At 54.0% G+C, this 26,291-nt stretch overlaps 1 protein-coding gene across 1 annotated transcript in view; it reads left to right on the top strand.

Moving 5' to 3' along the window:
* Positions 1-26,291, top strand: part of ARRDC1 (arrestin domain containing 1) — a 37,401-nt gene that overhangs the window by 3,766 nt on the left and 7,344 nt on the right. Inside the window, exons 2-4 of the mRNA XM_053962412.1 lie at positions 12,941-13,051; positions 25,704-25,754; positions 25,867-26,021. Of these exons, the coding sequence (XP_053818387.1) occupies positions 12,941-13,051; positions 25,704-25,754; positions 25,867-26,021 (317 nt within the window). The remainder of the gene's footprint in view (positions 1-12,940; positions 13,052-25,703; positions 25,755-25,866; positions 26,022-26,291) is intronic.

Below are 26,291 nucleotides of genomic sequence, written 5' to 3'. Positions count from 1 at the left end.
GAGCGTAATTTGGGTTTGGTGGCTCTGACATGTGTGTAATCTGTGCCCTTCCTGAGGGGAAGAGATGACACCAAAGGACTTTGTTGGCCACGGTTCTCCTACCACTTGACCTCTGGTACAGTGGAAAGCATTGTTCTTGCAGGAAGGTTGTGGCTTGGGAAAGTGCTGGGGAAAAGGTGGATTCAGTCCCTGCATAGTGGTCTGGCTTTCTCCCGAGTCAGAAGTTTGTCTGTAAAGGAGGATTGGAAAGCCCTGTGCTGGCAGCATGGGTCACCTACTCACCATTGGGGCAGCAGGGACCCCGTGGCTGGGCCCTGCTTTGGGGTGCAGTGTGGGGAGGGAGCGTGGTGCCTGCAGAGCTGAGCAAGGCCTGGGAGTTTGGAGGGCACTGTCCCTGGTGATCCTGACAATGTCCCATGGGGTCCTCGAGCTGTCTGGTATCCACCAGCAATGCTGGGGTGCCAGGATGAAGCCAGGCTCAGGAATGCTCATGGATGGCTCCGCAGCATCACTCCCTCAGGCTGGATGGCTCCTGCTGTAGGGGAGCTGGATTAACTTTCTTTTCTCATTGTGTGAAGCGAGAGAGCGGGGAGCTGTGTGGCCAAGTCTGTCTGAGGCTGGGGAACAAAAGAGGGATTTTTGCTCTCCTGGCTGGCTTGCTGCTAGTGCTCCAACTCCTCTGGAGTCAATAACTAATCACGAGATGGGTTTGTGTCTCTGTCACTGCAGTGAGCCGCTCTGCGCTGCTCCCCCTGCCTGCGCACCGCTTGTGCTCAGCTGAAAAACTGTTTGCTGCTTTCCTTGGAGAGGAGACATGCCATGGCCTCCCATCCCTGGTTTAACAAAATGGGAGGACAAGTGGAGTGGAGTTCTGTCTGTCTGATTTGCTTCCAAGTGTGACAAACGGGGTGTGAGTGCTTATCCCTTCCCTGGAGCGGCACAGAGCTGTCAGAGATGTAGCTTGTCTTTCTGGGCTGGAGTCAGGTAGGCAGAAGGGAGGCTCCCTGGCTGGGAGGAAGAAGCCTGTGGGTTTCCATCCCTCTCATCCCGAGGCAGCTCCCTATCTGTGGCTGTGCTGGGAGAGGAGGAGCAGCCAGGGAGGTGCATGGACAGGCGTGCTCCACTCGGAGCGTGTTGCGGAATACTTCGTGCTGTAAGTCATCCTCAGGGAAGAAGTAGGTGTGTAGAAAACAAAGCTGTCACTCGGCTTGGTGAAGTCTTGCTAGAGGCTCTCATAGCCAGTAAGAGGAGGATGGACATGTGGATCATCCTCTGCTATCCAGAGAGGGGATGCTCAGGCCCTTCCAAGAGATGAAGGGAGTGGGGTGGTTGGGTTGTGCTGCAGGGCTGCTGCAGACCTGACCTGTGCCAGAGCATAGAGAAAGGTGCACTGCCAGGCATTGGGGAAGGTGTTCTCCTGCTCAGGGCAGCTACTCTTGAAATGGCCTGGCAAACATGTCAGGGCCTGCGCTGGCCTCTTTTCTTGAGGGCTGATTGCTGAGATATCCAATGTACAGCCTTTAGGCTACTGGTGTGACCTCTGGAGTCTGGCAACAGGAATTGCTGGAAGTTAATTGCTTCTTTGTGCTGCTCTTAAAATCTGTCACTCTTCAAATCTCTTGTGGAGAAATGAAAAGTGCTTAGGAGAGGAGAAAATGAGCAAAGGACCAGGCTGTTGCCAGTCAGCATGTTTTTTGCCTTGTGCACAGTTGTGCCTGCATGTGCTTGGAGTCCCTGGGCTGTGCTCAGGATCCAAAACAGAGGTGAAATGGATCCATACCACAAAGGTGTTCAGGCTTCTGTCTGCTTGTGATGGCTTTTAAATCCACATTCTCCACTCTCTCTGATGGCAAATGAAAAGTAAGTGATGGGGTGCACAAGTCAGCTGGGAGTGAGGTGTTTTGCTGTCCCTGGGTTTGTGGGTGGAGGCCTTTCACCACAACGTGGGTACCTGTGGCTGGGTATTGCTCTGTGCAGAGGGATGGCCGGTGCCATGGGTTTGAATTGCATGGCATGAGTAAATTCTCACAGCTGTACTGGGGTCTTGAGATGCTGGACGATGGCAGTGGAGAGGATATGGGGTGTTCTAAGGTAAGTATCAAACTGCTTTTGACCCCCTTGACAAGATGAGAGTGACAAGCTAGTGCCAACCTGGAATTATTTAGAGACCTAGTTTAAAAACACCCTGATCTTTGAGCACCTTAATCTTCATTAAAAACCGGAGTTTGACAGATATCCGTAGCAAAAGCTGTTTCCAAGAAGTATGAATCATTTCTGGAGCACTAATGCTTATGACTTCCACTCCTTTGTTCTTGCTGACGGCACTCGGCTGTCTGACAGTCGTTCTGGCTCAGGCAGCTCAGACCAGAGGTAACAATGCTGCAGCAATTCACTGTTCATCCCTCCCAAAAACACCCTCCTGAATCCCAAATATTCCCTGCAATAAGAGTGGGATAAAACTGGCTTGGAAGGCAACAACTCTAGGGAGGAATGCTCAGTGTATGGGTAGAAATTGGAGCCTTCTTGATGGAGACTCTCAGCAGGGGTCTGAATGTCAGGGCCACAGGTTCAGCTCAGGTCCCAGATGTTTCTTGTGTGTCTGCTTGGATCTCTGAGGAGCCCACCCTGACCATGAGGACTGTCTTACCAACTTGTGGCACTCCCAGCACAGCGAGGATTTGTTATGTATCTGGTGCTCTGGTGATAATAAGAACATAAGTCATCTTTCCAAAGTGATGATCTTGCTATAAATAGAGAATCCAGCTGCTTGTGTTGAATGGCATCAAAGAAAATCATAGGAGCAGCTCTTATGCTTAGTGAAGTGGATTCTGGCTGTTTTCTCTGAAGATGCTGAGGTTGGGAGATTTCTTGACAACTGAGACATGCAAAAGCAGTGCACGAGAGCTCAATGTGACATGGGGAATCTTCTGCAGTGAGCAGGTGGGGCTGGGATCTCTCATCCCATGCTGTGCCTTCCTGCCTCCCCAACAAGAACCTGCCTGTGCTGGTACCCAGCCAGGATGAGGAGGCACTAAATGCAGGCTTGTTTTACTGCTTGTAAATAACGCTCTTCAGGAAAAAGCCCTTGAAACCTCCCCTTCTAGGAGGAGGGGAGCTGGCTCCTGGCTCGTGCTTGGGAACTGCAGCAGCATTAAATCATTTGGAGGTGTCTCAGCAGTTCTGTGTGCTGAGTTGTGAGTTCAGTGCCTGGAGCGGCAGGAGGACGGACCCTGATGTGGTTCCACGTGGTTGCCTGACTCCTTGCTCCTGCCTCCTCTCCCTGTAAGTGGGCTCCAAGCCCTCACACCAAAACTCCTGTTTCCAGGATGGCTGAGCAGTCCTGAGTGTGCTGCTTTAGTTCTTCTCCTGCCGTGGAGGCAGAGGCTCGCTCAGGATGCCGGGTTGTGACAATGTGCTCCGTGCTGAGTCCTTGCAGCCCCAGAGGTGTCCAGCCCATGACAGACCTCCTGCCCCACCAGGTGCTGGGCTGACTTTGCATGTGCTCCTCGTCTGGATAGTGGGTGATGGGGAATTTGTGCCCAGGAGCATCTCTTGAGCCCCAGGAGGGGATGGAGAAGTATCATCTTTCCTGAATTTTACATCTGCAGGGCTGTCTATTGCTGAGGACAGAAGAGCTGTGTCTGGCTGTGTTGTGGGTGGCAGTGAGGGTCTCCCAAAATGAGCACCAGTCGACAGGATTTGTAGCCTTACCTCTTAGAAAAGGGTATCTGAGAGTCTCAGAAGAAAATGAGCGTGACTCAGTCCCACAGCAGAGCCTGGCCCACAGGAGCCTTGGTGCTCTGGTATTACAGTAAGCCTGTTAAGCATGAATTTCCAGAAGTCTTTGAAGCATTTATTTAGAAAGAGTCTGAAAAGGGAGTAGGCTCTGGTGAATCAACCTCTTTGTGGTGAGTAGGGAAACCTGATCAGTCGGCTGTTTATCTTCGGCAGTGGCTTTTGCACCCAGCGTGGAGGGTGATGCTCCTGCGGCGGGGGCAGAGGGGCTGTCTGGGCAAGGAGCTCGTCAAACCTGCTCCAGGGTGTGGGAAGAGTGGAGCAGGGCTGGCGGGGGTCACACAAAGAGTGTTGAAGAGTAAGGTGCCCTGACTGCTTATGTATGTACAGCCATATTTTGCTTTGAAAAGCCTAGCTTACTTAAATTCAGGGCTCACAAAATCCAGCTTATTACCCAGGTCCCCTGAGAAGGATGGAGTAAATTAAATCTACATTAAATTTATTAAAATAAATCTGTCTTGTGCAGGGGATCGTGAGTAAAACTTTTCTGGGCCCATATGAGATGTTCCTGTGCCAGGCTGGCAGCTGCAGGCCCTGCCTGGAGCTTGGTCCCATCCCAGTCCATCCCACCTGAGAGCAACAGAGGCTGCTTCCTCATGAACAGAAGTGATCCTCAAATGCAGTTCTAGGAGGAGGGCAGGCACTGCAGTCTCCAAGCAGGTCACAGTTTCCCACTCTGAATTTTTGTCCAGAGTAGCAGAAAGGAAAGAAATCTTTTGAGACAAAAGTTGGCTTCACACCCTGGAGCAGTAGAAGCTCCACATGAAATGTTGCCTCCATCTCTCCTCCAGCCTTCTGCTCCTCTGCAACCTCTCTGCTTTTCCCCTCCAATACTCGGAAGGATGGATGCTGGGAGAGGAGGAGGCTGTGAGTGCTGGCAGTGTGGCTCAGGTGGGTGGCTGGCATGGAGATATTCCTGGGGAGCTGTGAGATCTGCCTCTCTCTGCCAAGTAGCTTCTCACTGCTGTCTGATCTGGCTGTTCCCAGCATGCAGGGGTGCCTGTGTCTGCCAGCCTGGCCTGGGAGGAAGAGGATGGTCCCTCAGCATGCTGGGGTGGGGCACAGTTGCTCTCCTTGCAGGAGTACCCAAAGAATGACATTGCTGACCTCTGCCCTGTGTGTGGCAGCAGACACTGTGTGGAGCAGCTCTGCTGGACTGTGCCAGGATGGGATGGGATGAAAATCTGTGCTCCCAAAACTGGTCTGAGGCACTGCCAGGACATGTCCAGACTCTGCTCTGCCTGGCTGTTATGGTACAACCACCTCTGCCATTGTGGGCTCTTGAGCAGAGCAAACCCACTTCTCCCCACCTCTTCCCAGTCTGTGTGCCTCAGCACTGGGGCCTACATCAGTCTGAAGCTTAAAAAAATCCCAAACTTGTCCTTGTTTTGCAAGAGGCAGTTCTGGAGAAAGGATTACCCTGGCATCCCCTTCTGGAACATGTTTGGGGAGCAGTGAGGAGGTTGTAGCAGCAGTAGCATGGTGGGGATTGGGGTTGCACCTGACTGCAGGTGCTGTGGTGTTCTGTGCCTGTTGCTAAGGAGCTGCCTCTGGCAGATCCAAGGCAGAGACTTTGTGGCAATGTGTTCATCCCCCTGCCACAGCCTGTGTGGCCTTGTTCACTGGTGAGTTTTCCCCCTGCAGCCCGACATGTGCAGAGCCAGGCTTGTTAAGTGTGCTCAGCTGAGGATTTAATTCCAGATGTTTGAGATGACCCCTTCCTCTGAGGGCAGCCAGCATGCTGATAAAACACTGTGATGCTATAAATAAACCTGTCTGCTCCACAAGGGAGAAAAGCCTTTGGTTTGAGCAGGAGTTTGTTCTAAACAGGAGCCCAAGAGTTGGCTCTTTTGTCTCAGGATTTATGTTGACGCTTGGTTTTGAGGAGGAGCTGGAAAATGTAGGTTTTCCTGCTGCTCTCAACCTGATGGAAGAAAATGCTTGCAATGGGGGGAAGGATTGACCTACCTGGGAAAGGACTGAGAAGATTTGTTCTCCTGCTTTTCTGCAGGTACACACCTAGCCAGCCTCCCTTTGGAGGCTTCTGCATTGCTGGAATGAGGACATCCTTGTGTGTCCATACTACCTGCCCCTCCTCGTGCTGGGCTGGACTCTGGCTGAAATAATTCATGCATAGCCAAAATAATGATTGTGGGTCACTTTGCCCCTGTGGCACAGCTGTCACTCCCCCGGGGTTGCTACAGGTGGAGTTTTTCCAGGCTGTCTTGAGGAGCTGCTTCAGCCTTCCTACAGTGTGGGGCTGCTTTTGGAGGGTCTGGGCTTCCTGCAGTTTGGGTGGGACATGCAGGTGGGTCCTCCTGCTTCAGCCTGGCAGTGGACACGTATAACCCTGTTGCCACAGCCAGGGTAACAGGCACTGCTGGCTCTTGGGATTGCATTTGCTGAGCTTGGATTTGCAGGGCTGGCTCTGCTGCCATGGAAATCAGCACACTGAAAGGTCAGAGAGGGAGGGACTGTCCCTTGCATTGCTGTAAGGGGTTTGGCTGGTCCAACCCCTTGCAAGGTGCAGAGGACAAGTGCCAACCTGGGGAAGGAATGGCTGAACAGCAAAGGTTGCTCTTGCTCCTGGGGCCTAAATGATGCTAAAGTTTGTGCCACTGCAGAGGGGCTGCAGCTGGGCTCATGTGTGGCAGGAGCATTGCCACGGGCAGCAGCACAGGGACAGAGAGGGGTCAGGCACAGCAACCATGCAGAATTTCACTGGGAGCCTGTCTGAGCAGAGAGCTGCACTGGCTGTGAGCTTGTGATGGCTGTGGCAGGTGGGATGAACCCCTGGTCACAGGAAGAAGCAGCCAAGTCCTCCAGGAGCTGCAGGCTGCTGGTGCTGTGGGAGATGCTGCTCCCTGTGCGTCAGCTCCAGACAAGTCACCTCCCAGGGCCTGGCTACAGGCTTGGATTTGATTTGAGATGGAAAGCATAGACTATTCTTCTAGACAACTCCTCTCCTTCCCTGTTAGAGGCCAGATCCCTTTCTTGCTCCTGTGCTGGGTTCTTGTAAAAGAAGAAGATAAAAACCTCCTCAGACAATCCTTAACCTTGTTCCAAACCCACCACTGCCTCCAGCACTTGTTGTAAGCTCTGCTCTTGCCTCACTGGCTTGTGAAATGCTCAAGACTATTTGTGTCTCAAGAACTGACAGGATGGACCCAGAAGGATGGGGACAGCTGAGATTTAATTAGGAGCTGTTGGTTTAATTAGTAGTGTCTCAATATATTCATGCACGAGAGATTTTTGTGTCTCATAAGTTTCCAGCCTTCCTGCTCTGAAAGTCCTTTCTGTCTGAAACTGTGTGGGTATGTTTCTGTGTAAAGGCCATCAGTAGAAAAACCTCATCCTGCCCCTCTTGGTGTCCACTTTTCATGGAACTTTTCTAGGAATTACCCAGTTTCTACAAACTGAGAGTAATTTGCTCTGCCTATGGGCCTTGCTCTCTCCCAGGCTTTCCATTTTCCCAGTGCTATCTGGTCCTGCTTTGCTGGCAGGGTGGGGAGCCTCAAACCCCTCATCTTCACACAGATGCAGGTTCGAGGATCTCGGGGTGTACCCAAATTTGTGATCTTTGCTGAACCCAGAGGTGTCACTCCAAGGTGGAGCTGTGGTGCTGTGTGTTGAGGTGACCTCCTGCTGCCCATCCTGTGACAGCCCATCCTGCCAAAACCAGGTCCCTGCTACCATGCTTTGGGGAGGGGTTGGGGCTCAGGGGAATCCTTCACCCCCCTCTCCACAAGGCTGCTTCTGTCCCCTCGGATGGAAAATGGCTCATTCCTAGCACATGGATGCTCTGAGTCCCTGCAGTTCAGGAGACTCCCTGGCAGCTTGAGAGACTCAGTTAAAATGTGGTGATCACTGTCTGCCATGGCACTGATGGAGAGGGATGAGGGAAGGGTGCTCTGCCTTCCTGTGGCTGGTTTCCATGAAATGAAGACTTCTCTGATGCAGACTCACTTGACTCCCACAACTCCCACAGCACTTTCTCCTCCTCTGCTCCCTTGTTAGCTGCATCCAGGCACGCAGGAGTTTTCCAAAGGGTATCTCAGTCCCTGGGTGCCCTCTGATTCTGTCACTAAAGCATGTCCCAGTCCCTTGTGCTGTGTGGGGTCACTGCAGGCGCGGCTGGAGCCTCTGGGTCCAGCAGACATGGCTGAGGCCATGAGGTGACTCGGGTATGCTTCAGCTGGCAAAATCCCAGGCTGTTTGTAAATGCCATTTCAGAGCTCGGGTACCAACTCTCCTTCCGTCCTTGTGGAGGAAAGGGACTGACAGGAGGGTCTGTTTGCCTGCCTAAGCTGCTGCCAACTGCAACAGCCACCACCTCCAGCTGTGTCAGGTTGTGTCAGGGGCAGGCTCAGGCTGGAGGTCAGGGAAAGGTTCTTCCCCCAGAGGGTGCTGGCACTGCCCAGGCTCCCCAGGGAATGGGCACGGCCCCGAGGCTGCCAGAGCTCCAGGAGCGTTTGGCCAGCGCTGCCAGGGATGCCCAGGGTGGGGTTGTTGGGGTGTCTGTGCAGGGACAGGGGTGGCACTGGGTGATCCTTGCGGGCCTTTTCCAGCTCAGGGTATTCAATGATTCTCTGAACCGGTTTTGCTGCTTCCCCTGCCCAGCCTAGAAAATCCAAGCTGACCAAGAGGCAGCAGCCTATTCCCTCCCTCTCTGCCCATACCTGTTGTAGCAGGTGTGTGACACAGGTGGGACTTGAAAGTCAGAGGCGTTCACTTGGGACTGGGGCTGAGTGCAGGGTGACCATTGAGCCTCTGCTTGCTCAGCATGTGGCTAGATTTTGGAAGGAGGGATGTGCACACACAACCTGCCCCTGGCAGAGGAGGGGATGTGTGTGCTGTTCTTTCCTCATGCCTGAGGTGCCACACCAGCTCCCCCGAGGAGGGCAATGCACTGGGGCAGGAGGAAAAGCAGTTTGAAATCTACGCCTGCTCTCCTTAAATCACCTTGGAAGAAGGCAGACGTGCCCAGCTCCTGGCATCTCTATTTTTACTTTGTGCAGAGATGGATATGGCTGAGCTGTCTCCTTTTATTTCCAGCATTTGGCGCGTGCTGCGTTGCTAAAGATGTGTCTGGCTGGATGTGGAGCTGCCCGCTTCCCTGAGTCCCTGAGGGACTGTGGGGGTGAAGGGCTCTTGCCTTCTGCATGGCTTCATCATTCATTTCTTCTCTTTGCCTCCCCCTTCCACTCCCTTTACAGTTTTTGGACTTTGTTTTTTTCCTGTATTTATTCAAATCAGCCTGGGTAAACAGGGAGCAGGAGGGAGGTGACTGAGGCCACTGGTAGCACTGGATTCCAGAGGCATTTTTAATGAGTCTCTAATAACTGGAACTGGCCTATTCTGATGCAGAAACTATTCTTATTTCCTCTGTCTGCAGCTTGGCAGTTCCAAGATTTCCTTGGAAAGGCTCAGACTGTGCATTTTCCTTCCTGACAGGCAGGCTGACAAGCTCTGTGCTCAGGTGGCTCCGTTGCAGCAGCCGTGATGGTGCTGGTTTTGCCAGGTCTATCCTGGCAATGCTGTTTTTAGGTTCCAGCTGCCCCCAGAGCACGTGCATGAGCTGTGCTTGTCACACATCCCTGTCCCTCCTCCTGCTTGTGAGCAGGAGCCTGTACAAGAGAGAGCCAGACAAGTCTCCAGTATCTCCCTCTGCCCATGGGATGCTCATGGAGAGGTTGATTTTATGGTTCACTATTCCAAAACGTGGTAAGGAGTGAGATGAATGGTTTGATCTGTTGGACCAGGCACCTCTGAAACCTCCCAAGTAACCTGGCCCTGTAGCTGCCAGTCTTTTCTGCTCTGGGCATGAAACTGGAGGGGGCTCTCTGGCTGTCCTGGACCTGCTGCCCCCAGCATTACCCACCCTGCAGGGGCCTGGGGATCTGCTGGCTCCTCGAGGAGCCTGGGGGATGAGGTGGGTTATGCAATCCCTGTGTCCAGCCACACTGTCAGCTGTGGGGCAATAGCTCAGAGCTATTGTCCACCCCATTTTTCCCCAATGAGATGTGGGGTGCTCATGTGTCTGGAGCAGGTTGGAGAAGATGCTCTGTAACAAATCTCTGCCCCCTGAACTGCTCCAAGGCTTGTCCTAAGTGTGGTGACTTGATGTACCTGGTGAGGGGACACTGGGAACTTTGGCGAGTGTAGAGGGAAGGGGAGAATGAAATTCCTTCAAACTTTTCAGCTGAAATGCTGCTTTCTGTTGCTTGGGGCTGGAATGGCAACCCCAGGGTGTGTGATGGTCAGGGAATGTGGCTGGAGTGGGCTTGGTGGGGCTGAAGGACTGGAACCCCTTGGAGCCCCAGAGCAATCCCTGCAGGGACTGTCCCTCCTCTCTAGGCACAGGCTGGCTGTGACCGTGCCACTTTGGGATGTCTGCCACACTGGTTAATTGGGAAGCCTTGGAGCTGACAGCTCCTCTGCTGGAAAACTCCTTAGCAAGCTGTAGAGGGATTTTTGGACACAGTCTGACTTTAGCCCTAGTGCTTGACCATGGCAGCAGGGCCCCAGCCACGGGCTGGCTCTGTGTGTCAGACTGCAAACCCACTGCCTCTGCTTGCTGAGCCTGTCTGCTGTGGGTAGGGAGCTGTGCCACAGTGTGTCTTCCTGAGCACTCCCACCCACCTACGTCCCTGGAACAGGAGAGCCTCCTCACCACAGTGCAGCATCGGGCTGCAATCAGAGTCTGTGGGCCCCTTATCTGGGCATTGAACAGATGGTGGTGATCTATAAACTCCTGTGGTGCAGGGAGGCTGAGGGGGAGCCTCCTCAGGGGCTCTTGCTCCTGAAGGATGTGAACATTCTCCAGTTTTTGGTTGGGCTTCTCTTTCTCACATCTCCTGTGTGAAAATCAGGGAATGGAGTGGGTGAATCTGGGCTTGATTTGACTGGATCCATCTGTGTTATGTGGGCTAATTCAGAGTGGGACAGGCTTGTTGTGAGCCCAGAGATGTGGCAGTATGTCCGAGGTGGGAGTGTGGCACTGATGTGTAGATACACAGGACACTGCCTGCTAAAACCTTTCCTGCTCCTGATGCTGAGGCCCCTCTGTGGCTTTGGCTCTGCCATCTGGCAAAAGAGAGTATTGGATGTCACCTGGGGATATGGGGAGGGTTCATTGTGATGGTTCACCTCGGGAGGGCACCTGTATCAGCTCAGGTGTGCTCTGTGCTGAGGTGGGGGAGTTCCCATCCCAGGCCATGCTATCCTGTTCTTTCCCTGCCTTGGAAATGCTGAAGCACATTACAGACACAAGGCAGTGATGTGTCAGCCTTGCTGCTGTACTGATGTTTGGATAATGAGAGTTGGCATCTGGAGCTGCTTATCCTTTGTCCTTGAGTGTAGAACAACACTTGGACTGCAAGAGGCTCTTCATCTCATGGTCATGATCAGCTGTGAGGGTATGGCAGGAGATCTGATGGGGGAGGCTGCTCCCTTATTTACAGACTTTAAGCCCTGTGGAATTACAGACTTTAAGCCCTGAGGAGCTCCTTCCACCTGGCTGCATGACCCCCTCACTGTGACTGGGGTATGAGCTATGAGTTGCCCCTGCAGAGAGGGCTGGATTTGAGGTTCTTGCCACCCTGTCTTGAGTCAGTCACATTGGCCAGGCAGGTGCTCTGGATAGCTGCTGGAGGTGACTGCAAGCAACAATAACATGCAGCCCTCGGTGTTTGGGTAGGTGAGTGGAGGTGTTGATATCAAGAGGGCCGAGAACACTTGGGGAGGGGAGGGGAGAGCTCCTAAGCCAAGGCAAACTGGCCGCCTGCTTCCCAGGGAGATGTTTCCTGTGGATGCAGCTGGAATACAGGGGAGCAGGTGGGTCAAACAGAGTGTCTGTCTGGTGGATCTTGTCGCCTTTCTGCCAGCAGAACTATTCACCTGGCAAATGGGGTAAGGGAGTTCTGTGGGCTCCAGCTCTTGCAAAACCTGATGGGATTCAGGTGGGAGATATTCAGGCTGGGACAGCCCTGAAGGCTGTTTGTGCCACGATAGGTCTGCCTGTGTCCTCCCTGTGTGGGGGTAGCAGTGCAGATCATCTCTTGCTGTGCAGCAAGGCCAGTCTGTCACGTTTGTCTGTCTCTGTGGTCCAATGTTGACATCAGAATCTAATTTCAACCTGCTGAGCACTGGCCAAGACTAACTGAAGATGTCTGTGGGGAGCTCCTCTGAGAGCCACACTGCAGACTGAGTGACTTTCTTGGGGTGACTTTTTCCAGGCAAGGCACAAACATAGCTGAAATTACTGTCCTTGCTTTTGGGAGGGTCAGATGGCACCTCTGATGCTTTCAGACCTTGCTGTGTGGCTTTGCTGAGTGGTGTGTCTCTAACAGAGGAGGAAACCACTCCCTTAGAACTGGTGTCTGGCTGGGAAGTGATGTGTAGATGGACATTTTGGAGGTCCTGATGCAGGACAAGTGTTAATGGCAAAATGCTTTTGCTGCAAGCCATTGAAGCTGAGACTGAGCCCAGGAGCTGAGAGCAGGCTCTCAGGGGCTGGGAATGTCGTCTGAGGGTGACAGGGCTGTGAATGCAAGCAGCAGAGAGCTTGTCCAGGCTGCACTGGGGGTTCCAGCTCTCTGCTGCTGCTTCGCACAGGGCTCTTTGAACCCCTTGTTCAGCTGGTTAATGGGCTTGTGCCAAATGTCTCTCCTCCCAGGCATGGTGAGACACTCGGTGGGATGCCTGGCTCCTCGTGAGGTGGGAGGCAGCAGAGTCCTTGGCTGCTCATCCCTGTCTGGACAGTGACACCCAAGGCTTCTGCTCTCAGCCAGAGTGACAAGGCATGTTTTGGGAGGGAACACTGCTTCATTTGGGAGAGAGGTTTATCTGTCAGGGAGCTGCAATCACTGCTGGTAAGGGCTTCCACAGTGCAAGGGAACCAGCTTGAGGGTTTCAAAGGTGATAATACCTTGGAAGAGCACTGGGGTAGCAGGGAGTGCTCAGTTGTGCTGGGAGTGCTGGAAAACCTACTTTTGGGATAAAAGCATGACCTGATTCCTCTGCTCCATTTTCCCACCTCATGTTTTCATGAGGCACGGCTCCTGCACAGTACAGTACCTGAGGCAGGTCTGAACCTGAGGTTTTGCCTTCTCCCAGTGCTGACGTGTCTCCTGTCTCTCCACAGCCATCAAGGTGAGCTGCATTGGATCCTGTGGGGTGTCCAACAAGATCAATGACACAGCATGGACTGTGGAGGAGCAGTACTTCAACAGCACGCTGTCCCTGGCAGACAAAGGTACTGTGCACAGAGGCCTGGTGCGGATCTGTGTTCAGAGAAGCTTTACAGAACTGTATCACCAAGACTTCAGCATCCCCTCAATGTGAAATACCCCTCACAGGCTGCCTTGGCCTGTGCACAGAGGATGGGAGCCAGGATTAGAGACTACAAGAGCTTAGCAGGAGCTGTGCAGGGAAGAATCCTGAGCAGAACTTGGCAGCCACCCTGCAAACACTGCTGGCATCCTCTGGCCCTGGTCTTTCTGAAGCAGAGTTGTCACAGGGACTGCTCCCTGTCTCAAGGCTCTGTGGGTTCACCTTGCTCCACTTCCCACGTGTGTTTATGGTGCTCACAAAACACTGATCAAAGCTGGTCAGCAGAAGCCAGTGGTTTGCTGTGAAAGGGGATGTGGATGTGTCACTTGTGCTCCAGGAGAAGCTCTGGGAGCGTGGCAGGATCAGCCTAGAACAGTTACCCCTGCTCCCAGTGAGATGGACAGAGATAGCCATGGGGTTGTATTGTCCTGTGGGTAAAGTGACACCAGCAGCCTCTGGGGGATCTGGGCCTGAATGAATGCTGTCTTTCTGCTGTTAAATAGGTCAGCCTTACCACAAATAATTCATGCTGCACCCTGGCTCCTGTTGAAATCAAGCTGTGCCAGTATTCACCTGCTGAAGGCAGTGGCCGTAACAGAAACGTGGCAAAAGCCCAGGGTAGCAGGAGCTCAGCCCTCTGATACCGTGTTGTCAAATAACAGGAAATGGGTAAAACAGAAATGGCAGTTTCTGCTAGCTCAGCAATTTTCCAAGCAGAGCTTTTAGCACTGAGGGGAGACTGAGCTCATTCTTGCAGCAACTGGTGAGAGGGCTGTTTGCTCTCAGGTCCCTGCCAAGGGAGACCGTTGGCTGGCTGGCTCTTGGCTCACAGCCTGGGGGCTGCAGTCAGAGATAAACTGCATGGGAGGGCAGTGGGAAGCATTCCTGCCTGATTCTGGATGTGCTGAGTGCAGAGAGCTCAGCTCTGGATGTTGGGGTGGGGGCACAGTCACAGGGGGTCTGTAAGGTGCTGCAGACCATTGGGCTTAGATGAGTTGGGAGTTGTAGGCTGTGAGTGAGTGTGGACTTGTGGAGAGGTTTAAGCTTGCAACTGCACTGAAAAATGCTCCTTCCAACTTCTGTTTCTAATATTTAATGATTTGAGGGAGAGCTGTGATCTTGTGGTCAGATCTGTGTGCTGGGCAAGCTGAGCAGTGGCAAAAGCCAGGCAGGAAGGTTGAGTGGGAAGAGGTGGGTGTGCTGTTTGTTGGGTTTGCAGCCTCTGGGAAACTTTGATAGCTGCTTTGGCAGTCAGTTCTTGTGAGGTTGCCTTTGTCATCCCCTTGATAACTAGGACTAGAGTGAATTGAGAAGGATGGAAAGAAAAGCCATATGCTAAAGTGTGCCCTTTGAAGGTTTGACATCCAAATATGGTCAAAATTTAGTAGTCCCAGTTCTTAAAGTGTTTGTGGAAAACCCTGGTCTTTTGGCTGTTGGTTTTCTGGGACCCAGACTCCTCTATCCCTCCCAGTGCAGTGCTGCTGTCTGTCACCCACTGGTATCACAGGCTCTGCCAGCCTTGAGCGGGTGCCTGGGGCTGGCAGCAGGGCTGGGCTGCTGGCTCTGCACTGGAGCTGGTCACAGAGCCACGAGCCTGGGCTGTGAGTGGGACTGAATGGGCCAGCTGATGTCTCCCAGAGCTGCCACAGCTGCAGAAACAGCAGTGCATGATTTACCTTAGGTGTAGGGAATTGAAGGGAAAATCTGTCCCTGTGGAGTTGTGTGATTGGAAACTGAGGTGTGTTGTGGTGTTGTTCCTGTCCTGCCTTGCAGAGCTGCAGTGAGATTATGAGGAAAGCCCAGCCCAGGTATCAGCAGTTGGTCTGGAGCAGTGTGCTGGGTACTCACAGTCACTGACCTCTGCCCTTCAGCTTTTTGTGTCCAAAAAGTTGTGTGGACCCAACTGCTGGGATCTCAGCCTGATTCCCAGATGCAGGGAAGCAGAGGGGGAGAGGGTGGGCAGTCCCTGTGTGTGTGGGATTGCAGCCAAGGGCGATTTGCCCTTCATGCTCAGGAATTGTTGCCCTGGACTTGTAGGTTTGTCCTGTGTCTGCATCCAGACAGGACAGCTGGGCCCCTGGGAGGATGGAAGGGGAGCAGTGGGATGGAGAGGAAAGGCACAGTGTCAATGCTGCCTTTGGACCTGAGTCCACCAGCAGAGATGGCTTTGAAGCTGACCCTTGCATTTGCTGTGCTGGCTTGCAGGGATATGGAACAAAAGCCCTGGGGGCTGGCACTGCTTCAGCCTGTGGCACAGGGACACAGAGAGCTGCCTGCTGTCACAGCCCTCCCTGTGACATTGACGCGTGCCTGGGCTGGCAGAGCACAGGGAGCTGGGCTGCTCCTCCACGTCCCTGCCTCTGTGTCTGCCTGTCTGTCTGCCTCCTCCGAGGGGCTGCTGGCAGCACAGTGTCCTGGCACAGCTCAGCCCTGCAGTGAGGTGGTGGCAGGGCTGTGCTGGGGGAGCCCTCGATGGCCTTGTGCAGGCAGAGCCTCGGCGCTGACTCAGCCGTGGCATTTTTAGGCTTTCCAGGAATAGCTCTCAGCTGTCCTGGCCTTTCCTGAAAAAAGCATGAAGGAGCTCCAGACAGATGGAGTGTCCCATGTGGGTGTTCCCTGGGTGCCTCCCTGCAGGGCTGACCCAGCTGGGAGGGGAAACTGAGGCAGACTGGACTGCTGGCTCTTGGAGCATGGGGTGGAGAGGTTGCTGATGGTGATGGCTGGAGCCCAGGGTGAGTTAGGGGAGTTGGAAGCATTTCCAAGCAAGGACTCCTAAAGTAGCATGAGGCCAGCCCAGCTGCTGGCCCACACTGCCAGCACACAGCTCCTGCCCTGGCCAGCACCAGCAGCCACATGTGACAGAGCACCACAAGCCAGGCTTACTGTGGTGGCATCTGGTATGGTCCTGCAGATGGATAAAAACCATGCAAAACCCCCCCAGGGTGAATCTATGCCTGCTGTTCCAGGTGTGGGTTGGCTGTGCCCACCTTCTCCCACTAAAAATCAAACAGCAGAAGGGAGGGTGGGACTGTGGGAGGCCCTGGTGTCAGGTGGAGGGGCTGCCTTCCTGCCATGCCCCCGGAGGCCTTATCCACACAGGGGATGCCACTGCCTGAAAATTAGTTGAGGAAGGGAGGAATTTGCTTCTGCCTCAGGGGACTCTTCTGTTCCTGCCTTGCCCCCACTACAGGTAATGCATTTATCTCTTCTTTTTGAACAAGTGCATTAAAAAAAAAGGTAAGGAGGAGCAGCAAGGGGGGAAACTGGCAGCAAGGCTGTGCCCTGGGGCAGAGGGTGATTCCAGGCTGTCCTCTGACGCCATCCCCAGCTCTCTTGAAAGGGGCTCATCCAGTCTGATGGCATTGGCCTGGCTTGAGGAAGGATCCCAGGTGTCCACAAGACCACACAGCGAATGGGGCTCTGTCTTGCCCATCCCTGGTGAGTGGCTCAGCTCCAGTGGTGCCACCGCTGTGCTGGCACCTGTGGAGGTGGTGCAGGGAGGCAGGCTCAGCCTGACAAACAGCCTGCCTCCCTCTATCCCTTCCCACATCCTGAGCAGTGACTTTCAAAAACACCGATCTGTGCTCTTTGAGGACACGTGGGGGGAAGGGGAGAGGACATTTGCAAAACTGTCGAGGCTCAGATTGCTCTTTAAGCCTCTAAGAGTGACTCCACACTTTTCCTCCCACACACCTTTGCATTGAAATAACTGAGGGGGCAGCTCGTCCTCTGGCATCAGCTGCTGCTTGTATTACACGCTGCTCTGGGTTTTTTAAGGCTGTATATTGCATGAAAAATGAGGTAGGCCCTGAAATAACCCAGATGCCCACTTTGGCACTTATTTAAGGCACTTCGCTTTCTGTCCCCACCTTGGAACAGGGTGTAGAGGACCTGGCTGTGCCACTGGAGCAGGTTGGTGACGAGTGCTGCTGCAGAGGACCCTGCTCCCCTCAGGGCTTGTTCCCAGTCAAGCAGGGCATCCTCTGTGCTCTGGGGAAGCCTCTGGTGGGGCTGGGCAGGAGCTGGAGGCAGCAGGCAGCCGTGAGGAGCAGGGGATTGTGCTGTAGCCTTGGCAATCACACACAGCCAATGGTTTAATGAACTCGGGCTCTTTACATCAAAGCTGCTGCGAAATGTGGAGTGTGCCAGCTGCTCCAGAGCTGCTCTGTTTGCTGTAGAGGCTGCTGTGCCAGAGGTCACTCAGACACCATGGGCTCCCAGGGGGGCTCCTTACTTGCCTCCTGGAGGGGAGCCTAAGAGGGTATTTACTTTTCCCACTTGGACTTTGATTACTCGCTGGTGTTGATTTTTCCTTTTGCAAAGAAAGGCAAGAGGGGCGGGGGCTGCTGGGTTTCTGTAGGTGTCAGCAGTGCAGGGGATCAAGTGGCAACGAGCACAGAATGGCACCGCTTGTACCCGCTGCTCTGGGACACAGAGATGCTTCTCTTGATCCAATATAATGGAGTGATTCAGCTCTGCAGAGCCTCCTGCTCCTCTCCCCCTCCCTGCTGTGGCTCTGCCCTTGTTCAGCCAGAGAGGAGCAGGTCCATCATGTGCCTGTACCCCCACGGGGCTGTCCCCTCCCTGCATCTCCAGCTGCACACACAGCTCTTGCCCTGTGGAAGGGTTGTGCATGCAAAGGTAGACTTTTGGTTTTTTTCATTCCCTCCTTGTACCTGAGCTGAACTCATGCAGGGAGCTGGCTGTAATTTCCAGCTGACCTTTCTTTTGGCAGCTTGTTAGTTAGCTTGAAGGCACTGCAGGGATTTCCTGGCAGCTCCACATGCTTCCTCTGCTGGCAGATTTCTTGCACAAAGAGCTAAAAAGGGGCAGCTGTGCATCACCTCTTCCCTGGGGTGGTTCTCTGCCGGCCTGGCACAACACCTTCATGGCCAGCAGTTGGCACAGGGTAACAATCCTGGCTCCCAGAGGAATTTAAAAATCTTGGTGACCTGACTAAGCAGAATTGTGAGACTTGTGCAGCTTGTTCTGTGTGAGCAGGAGATCTCAGAGCAGCAGGTGATGCTCTTGGACAGCCCAGGTGAGAGCAGCAGGGTGTCTGTGGGCAGCGGTGAGCCACTAAGGATGTTCTGGGGCCAGCTCCTGGCCACACTGTGCTGCTGGGTTCAGGAGCAGTAGCTGCAGGTTCAGCCCAGGAAATCCACACTGAGGGATCTGCAGTTGCCTTGGATCACAGCCGCTTCCTCAGCACTTCCCAATTTCTTGCCTCAGTAGACCAGTTAATCCTCTGGGTTTTTTTGCAGCATTGCCATACTGCTAGATCCTGCTAATTCATTGAGAATGTCTCTGGAAACTGCTGACACAGAGGTTTATGAGCAGTGGAGCCCTCACCTCAGTGCTGGGCACTCTGCTGCACATCCTGTGTTACAGAAAGGTTGATCTCAGCAGCATTACCTGGGGAGGTTGTTCCTGCTGTTTGTGTGTTTGCAGAGTTGGAGCAAGTGAGTTGCTGCCTTGAAAGGGAGCGTGGAGCCTGCTGGGGCTGTGCTCCCTCACTGCCATACAGAGCAGGAGAGCTCTCCTTGGAGCTGAACACTGAGGCTTTCCTGGCAGCTTTGCCTGTGCTTGCTGGCAGGTTGCTCTTCTGGCTCTTGGCTGCTCCCTCCGTGGCACCTGTGCCTGCTGGTGGCACGAGCAAATGTGTGCATTTCCCCTCCTTTGTTGTAGTTTGTAATCCCCTGTATTAACTTAGTTCACCAGAGGCTGAGTTGAGTCCTGTGCTAAAGCTGCAATGGCTCAGTGTCACCTCAAGTGCCCTGGCACAGACTTAATGCTTCCATTCTGTCAGCTCTGATAGAGCCTCCTGAGAGCTAAAGAGCTCTGGCCCCTTGCTTATATCTAACATTCAGTTTTCTGGCTGCAAAAGTGGATGAGGAGAGAGGGCAGGACAAGGGTGAGTGGGGTGCTGGCTGCTGGGATTGCAGTGAGACTGACATCTCTGCCTGTAGCTGGGGACTTGGGGTCCTGTGGCACAGTGCAGAGCTAGGGCTGCTCGTTTCTCCACCCCAAAGTGGAAAACACAAACCTTCTGCTTTCTGGCTCTCTGAGCAGGAGAGGAGTGTACTCAAGCTGTGCTTCAGCAACACTAGAATTAGTCTAACTCGGCACCTTTGGAGGAGCTTGCCTTCCCCAGGGCTGACTTTAGGCAGCAGGAAGAAAGAGACATATTGCTCCAAGTGATGGCACAGGGGCCAGCAGGCACCTTTCTGTACTCCTTGAATTGGCCAACACAGTTAATGCATCACTTGTTAAGTAGCCAGGGAGAAACTGCCATATGGTCTGGCCTGCTGTTCCTCTGCTTGAAGAACCAAAAAATCTGTGTACTCCAAAGGTGCAGCCTGTTCCTGTCCGAGCATCCAGGAGGGAGCAGAGCCTGGCAGGTACTGCTGGGCAGGGACAGGGCTTGGGGCAGGAGCCCATTGCAGCCACTCCTTGTCTCCTGTGCCTGGGGTGCGGGGACACTTTCCAGCCTCCTAGAGGTGGCTACAGAGCTGATATCATCTGCTGCCTCTTCTCTCTGGGGGCTCGAGGGAGTGACAAAGAGAACTATTAACCTCTTTTTCTGTGTGTAGCTGTGGGTGAAGGCTGGTGAGGCAGAGGTGTGTGCTGTGCCACACGCCGTGGTTCCTGGCCTGCAGCCTGCTGTGTGTCACACATCTGGGCTGGCTGTCCCAGCACACCGCAGTGTGAGCCTTCACAGGAGAGGAACGAGACTCATCTGAGTCTGCTGTGTGACCAAGGCACCTCCCGACTCCCTTCTGCTGCCCTGAAGGTCCTGTTTTGTCCTGGTGGCCATGACCCTTGTGCAGAATGGCTGTGACCACCTGTGACTTCCAGACAGAGACCCTGGGGCTGGAGCAGCCAGCCTGGGAGGAGGATTTGGCAAGTGGCCCTGCAGTGGCACTGGTTGCAACGTGCAGCCCAGCAGAGCTGGCCCCACCAGTGCTGTCAGACCGGGCTGTTTGCACAGAAAGCTGCCAGACAGCCCTGTGAGGATAGGTGGGATACAGCAGGCAGGGCTGTGTCCTTGTTCCTTTGGGGTTGCTCCTCCTGAGCCCCAGCCCAGCCCTGTTCTAGTGCCAGGCAGAGGCTGTTGGAGGACATTTCCCAGCCCTTAGCCAGCTGCAGGCAGTGCAGGGTGTGGGCAGGGAGCTTCCCCTTGGTCTGGAGGGATGATGCCTTTGAAGGGCTGGGGATTTCTCCGGCTGCCAGCTCTGCCAGGGCAGGGGCCTGGCAGCACCAGCCAGGGAAGGCTGCACTGCTCGGACCAGAGCCCAGACACTTTCAGCAGCTGTGGAGGAGTAAACTCGACTTGGATCATTTCTTTAACAGTGTAAATACACACGTGTGGTCATTTCAGCCCCAGTGGGCACGATGGTGGCAGCTTTCCCATGCAGTGGTGCAGCACTGTGCTGATTTGCAAAGCGTGCAGGGAAACCTTTGGGTGGGAAGGGACCTTAAAGATCACCTTATTCCACCCCCTGCCATGGGCAGGGACCCCTCCCACTATCCCCGGTTGCTCCAAGCCCCATCCAGCCTGGCCTTGGACACTTCCAGGGATCCAGGGGCAGCCACAGCTTCTCTGGGCACCTGTGCCAGGGCCTGCCCACCCTCCCAGGGAACAATTCCTAATTCCCAATATCCCATCCAGCCCTGCCCTCTGGCAGTGGAAGCCATTCCCTGTGTCCTGTCCCTCCATCCCTTGTCCCCAGTCCCTCTCCAGTTCTCCTGGAGCCCCTTTAGGCCCTGGAAGGGGCTCTGAGCTCTCTCTGGAGCCTTCTCTTCTCCAGGTGAGCACCCCCAGCTTTTCCAGCTTGGCTCTGGAACAGAGGGGCTTCAGCCCTTGGAGCATCTCCATGGCCTCCTCTGAATCTCTCCAGCAGCTCCAGCTCCTTCCTGTGCTTCCCAAGGCTGAGGCAGCTCTGCAGGTGGGGTCTCACCTGAGTGGGGCAGAGGGGCTGAATCCCCCCTTTCCTGCTGCCCACACTGGGGATCAGCCCAGGGGAGGGGGCGTTTCTGGGACCAGCACACAGGGCTGGGGCACACTGAGCTTCTCATCCACCAACATTCCCAAACCCTTCTCCTCAGGGCTTTTCTCTCATCCGTTCTCTGTGCAGCCTGTGTTTGTGCTAGGGATTGCTCTGACCCAGGTGCAGGACCTTGCACTTGGCCTTGTCAAACTTCCCAAGGTTCTCACAGGCCCAGCCCCTTCAGCCTGGCTGGGTCTCTCTGGATGGCAACCCAGCATCACAGGGGGTCCAGAAGACTTGGCATCAGCCCTCTGGATCAAGGCATTTCTTTTCTGTAAATGAAGTGTTCCAGGACTCCACATCCAATGGTGCAAATGAACAACCCCAGTCCCAGTGTGGAACGGAGGGGAGCCATGAATGAGAGAGACCAGACCTGTCTCTACTGGAGCCAGGGAAATCTCCAAGGTTCTTCTGCACTATGAGTGTGTTGTTACTGCTCCTGCTATCTGGACTTGAGTTTTTCTCCAGGCTGTCTGGGGCAGCAGCTTCTTTCCCTCCAGGAATTTTTTGGGAGGAAGTTTCCCAAGGCCGTGTGGGGGTGGCCAATCTCTGCTGGCTTGACTCCTATCAGGGGGACAGGCTGCTGCAGGTTTGGCCCCACAGCAGAACCCTGCTAAGCCTGCTGCCTCTGCTGCCTAATGACTTTCTCAGGGTATTTTTAGCTGCACATAAACTTCAGGAAAAGCTTTTTTGCATCTGAGGACACTGTGGCCTTTGTTCTGGCTTCTGGGAATGGGGAGGTGCTGGCTCGGCGTGGCTGGCACAGCCCTGTCCCCTCACAGTGGTCTGTGAGCTGCCCAGGAGCCCCTGTTTGAGGGGTCTCAATGCCCCCCTCAAGCAGTGCTAAACCCCTGCTGACCTGCTGTGCCTGCTCAGGCTTGGGGGTGCTTTGGCAAAGCCTCTGGTTCTGGAGGAGCATGGAAAGGGCTGCTCTTCCCAGATGTTGGGATGGCCATGGGCCCCCACCACGGTTGGAAACCAGCTCACCTCTGCCTGCTGCCAACAACGGTCTCTGATGCAAAGTCCACTTGCAGATGGAATTAGCACATTAATTGTCTTGGATTGTTGAAGCTCTCTGGGCTGGAGGGACAGGGGTGATGAGTGCCTTCCCATGGGCTGTGTGTTCCACTTACTGCTGGGATGCTGGAATTGCACAGGGGATGCAGCTGTGGGATGGCTCTGGACACTGTGTCTGATGCTGCATCTCCCCTGCTCTGATGTGGGGATCTGTTCAAGGTGCATGAATGCCTGGTGAGACACACATTGCCTTGTGTCACCAGCACAGCCACTGCAAGCGTCCCTTGCTGAGGAGGCATTTGCTCCTGTTTTCCATGGCAGAAGTACCTGGGTGTTGGCTCAAGGTCAGTCTGTACCCTGCCCATGCTCACAGGGAAGCTGGGACCAGGGAAATTGCAGATTTTCCCTATTATAGCAAGATTAGTCAGCATTTGGAAATGAAAGCTCGGCCTTTTGGAACAAAGTTGCCAGCTGGAGAGTTTAGAAGCAGTTGCCACCTCCCTTCCCACTGTAAGGGTGCTTGGTTTGGGATTTGCCAATTTTCCACCAGGCAGCAGGCAGAAGACAGAAATGGTTTTGTAATTCCAAGTTGCAAGTGGAGCCTTTGCTGTGCCCATGCTGGAGGAGCCTCTGCCGTGAGAAGCAAGAAGGAGCCCAAATTACTGCTAAATATTTGCCTTTCCTCCTGGTGCAGTGGGAGGCAGGCAGGACCTGAGCTCACCTGTGGGCTCTGCTGCCTTGTCACTCTGCCAGGCACTTGGGCTCATGCCTGTGCTTTCACAGGAGTCTCCTATCTCACCTGCAGCATCTCCCTGCTCCGTGGAGCGGAGAACAGGGCTCACCGTGCTTCCCTGGCTCCCTGCTCACCAGGACTGGAGTCAGGGCTCTTTGGCCACAAGCCAGGCACTGCTGTGATGCCCTTGGTCTGTGTGAATTGTGGCAGGACACAGCTTCAGTCTGGGGTGGCTGGTCTGGGAACTCTTCTCTGGCTGCAAAGAGCAGGAAGGGCCTTTTCCAGGCCTTGTGGGCAGCTTGTTGCAGGCAGGAGCTGCAGGAGGGATTTGCAGGCTGTTCAGTGGGTCACAGCCAACAGGTCTTTGGGCACTTGGGCTTGGTCAGGACCATCATGCTGGTCTAGGCTGACCTGTGGGCAGTTCCCATCTGGTGACCGGCTCAGAGCTTGGACTACATGTGCAGAAACTGCCTCAGTGCCAGCGAGTCACACAGTGGCTCTGAGAGCCAAACCACATCCTCTGCGGGTGATGCTGCCCACACGTGTTCCTGGGAGAGTTCGTGGCCTTGCTCAGTGATGCTGTGGGAGTTAGAAACTGTGAAAGTGCTCACAGGTTCACTTCCAGCCCAGCTTTCTGTTGGTGCACCTGAGCGGGGCAGGACTTGGACAGAAATGACCTGTTGGATGGTGCTGTCTGTAATGTAGAATAGGGACTTTTACTTGGTGGAGTCTGTGGGCTCATCCTAAGGGTCCTGGAAAGGCTGTGAAGTTTCATGCTCCTAGTAGGAGACTCAGAATTACTGCCTGCACCTTCATGTGGGGCTCTGCATGTCACACAGCTGGGAATTCTCTTGGTGGAAATTCTCAGTGGAATTCTCTCAGTGACCGCTACCTTCTGGAACTCCCACCTCCCTCCCTTCTGCAGGGCAGGAACAGGACTTGCTTCCACTCCTTGTCAGGTGGAGAGAGTCCCTGTACTGCAATGCAGAAGCTGCACAGGACAGATGTATTCCAGTTACCCATTTGCTTTCTAAAAGTAGGGATAATGGGTATAAGATCAATGTTGAATGGTGCCTGTTAAAAGACAGAAACCCTCAGGGCAGCAAACAAGGGCTGGCTTCATCGAGTCATTCACATTAACCAGGCCTTATCCTGGACCCAACCAGCCGAGGCACCTGCTGCACCTCACCTGGCACCTTTACTGAGCCAGGCTGCCCAAGAAGGAAATCAGAGGCTGTCCCACAGCTGCCTGCGGGCCTGCCCAGCTCTGAGCATCAGCGCTGGCAGCGAGGGCAGAGCCTGGCATGGTGCCTCCACCTGGTGACAGCGCCGGGTGCTGCATTTTAGCCTACATAATTCGGGTTTGTTTGGGGGACGGGAGGGGAATCTCCAGGGAGGTGACAGCAATGAGCAAATCCAGCTCCTCTCTGTGAGGCCAAAGTGTGCAAATAGACATCTCTGCTGTTCTCCCTTTGCAGGGATCCACGATGAGGAGCGTGTTGGATTGGATTGTTTATCCCACTGTCCCTGCACTGCGGGCAGGACACACTCACTGTGCCTTGTCCCCATGGGGTGGCTGAGCGAGCAGAGAAGCAGAGATCTAGCTTTTCACAGCATGAGTGATGCACCAAGTCCTGCCTGGGCTGCTGTGTCAGTGGGGGGGATTTACTCTTCTCTTCCCCACCTCCCCCTTCCCCGTAATCCACTTAATCCCCTGACGACAGGACTCGATTACTGTCAGCTCTGCAGAGCCAGCGTTGCTAACGGGCAAGCTGCCTCCCCCTGTCTTGCAACAACAAAAGCATCAGCCAGAGCTGGGCTTTTTGTACTTCCAGCAATGATCCTACAAAGCAGAACAAACACGGCTCGATTTACTGGGCATCCAAGTCTCCTCTCAGCTCTGCCACTTTAAAAACAAAACCTCTTTTGTATGCATGGATTTAACAAATATGGATAAACCTCGGTGGTTTTCTTACTGAAGGCAACTTTAGGAGCTGCTGGATCACTCTGTGGGTTCAGTTCAGCTGTCACGCTGCCCTGGAGGGAATCTGGGAGTGATGGAGGGTGGATGGAGTTGGAGAGTAGGAATCTGTTGTTTCAGCCATGCACTGGATCTTGGCTCTGCCCTGTGCCCTTGAGGCTGTTGCAGAGCAGTGGTTGAAGGAAACAAGTGCCAAGGTTAATGTTGTGGCAATATTTCTCTGAGCTCCTGCTGTCTCAGCAGCCTGGCTGAAGTATTGCAGGTCCCTTCTTGGGTCCTGGGGTGGGTGGACCTCTGGTTCCAGATCCTGAACCCTCTGCAGTCTGTGAAGGGCTTGGTATGTGGCTGGGGGTGGACTGGCTTGATGCCCACCAGAACTCCCTACCACCCTCAGACAGTGCCTGTGATTTCTCACATTCCCCCTGACTGCCTGACAGGGGGAAGACTTGAGGAAAAATAAACCCACAGCAGCCTTGCTCTGTGTCCTGTGTCAATAGCCTGGGATAACCAGTTGCTGTGGCACTGGGATCCCTTAGAGCCTGCCCTAAATGGCCTAATTTACAGGATATCTTCATACAGAACCTCTCCTGTCCCAAGGAGGGGTGGGTGGCAGCAGGTGTTCCTGTTGGCTCAAGCACTGCCCATGGGTTCTGGTGCTGTCCACTGGCCGTAGGCAGCAGAACAGGTGGTGTGTGATTCCTTGGGTGGAGGCCTCTCTCCCCCAGAAGATCACACATTCCAAGGTAACAGCCTCTCAGCCTGTCCCATGTACACTTCACTCTTGTTTCCACAGGGGTCCTGACAGCTGGAGAGCACAACTTTCCCTTCCAGTTCCTGCTGCCAGGTAAGATGTGGCTGAAGGCCCTTCCCTGTAAACCTTGGATTTTGCATATACTTCCAGTTCAGAAACTGGCCTGGCTCAGCCTTATGACCTCTTCTTTCTCTCTCAACTCCAGCTTCTGCTCCTACATCATTTGAAGGCCCTTTTGGCAAGGTCCTGCATCAGGTGAAAGCTGTGATAGACACACCTCGCTTCTCCAAGGACTACAAATGCAACAAGATCTTCTACGTTCTCTGCCCTCTCAACCTGAACGACATCCCTGACATCGAGGTAAGAACGAGGAGGGGCATGGCTGGGAAATGCCAACACTTCAGCACTTGTCCTTGTCCTGCTGTCTGAGGAGTCACTGAGTGGCTGGACAGCTCTGACTGCCTGCTGTGACTATGCAAGAGCAGGACAAGGACTCCTGCCTTGCTGTCAGTACCTACTCCAGGTGATTTCTGACTCTTGTGTGTGTTGCTCTGAAAGACTTATCTGAATTTTCAGCATGCAGAGAGACATGTCAGTCAACAGCTTCAGGTGCTTGGAGACACTTGGATT

The sequence above is a fragment of the Vidua chalybeata genome, chromosome 21 (genome assembly GCF_026979565.1).
Source record: "Vidua chalybeata isolate OUT-0048 chromosome 21, bVidCha1 merged haplotype, whole genome shotgun sequence".
In the NCBI taxonomy this organism is placed as follows: Eukaryota; Metazoa; Chordata; class Aves; order Passeriformes; family Viduidae; genus Vidua; species Vidua chalybeata.
This window is presented reverse-complemented; position numbering and strand designations above follow the sequence as displayed.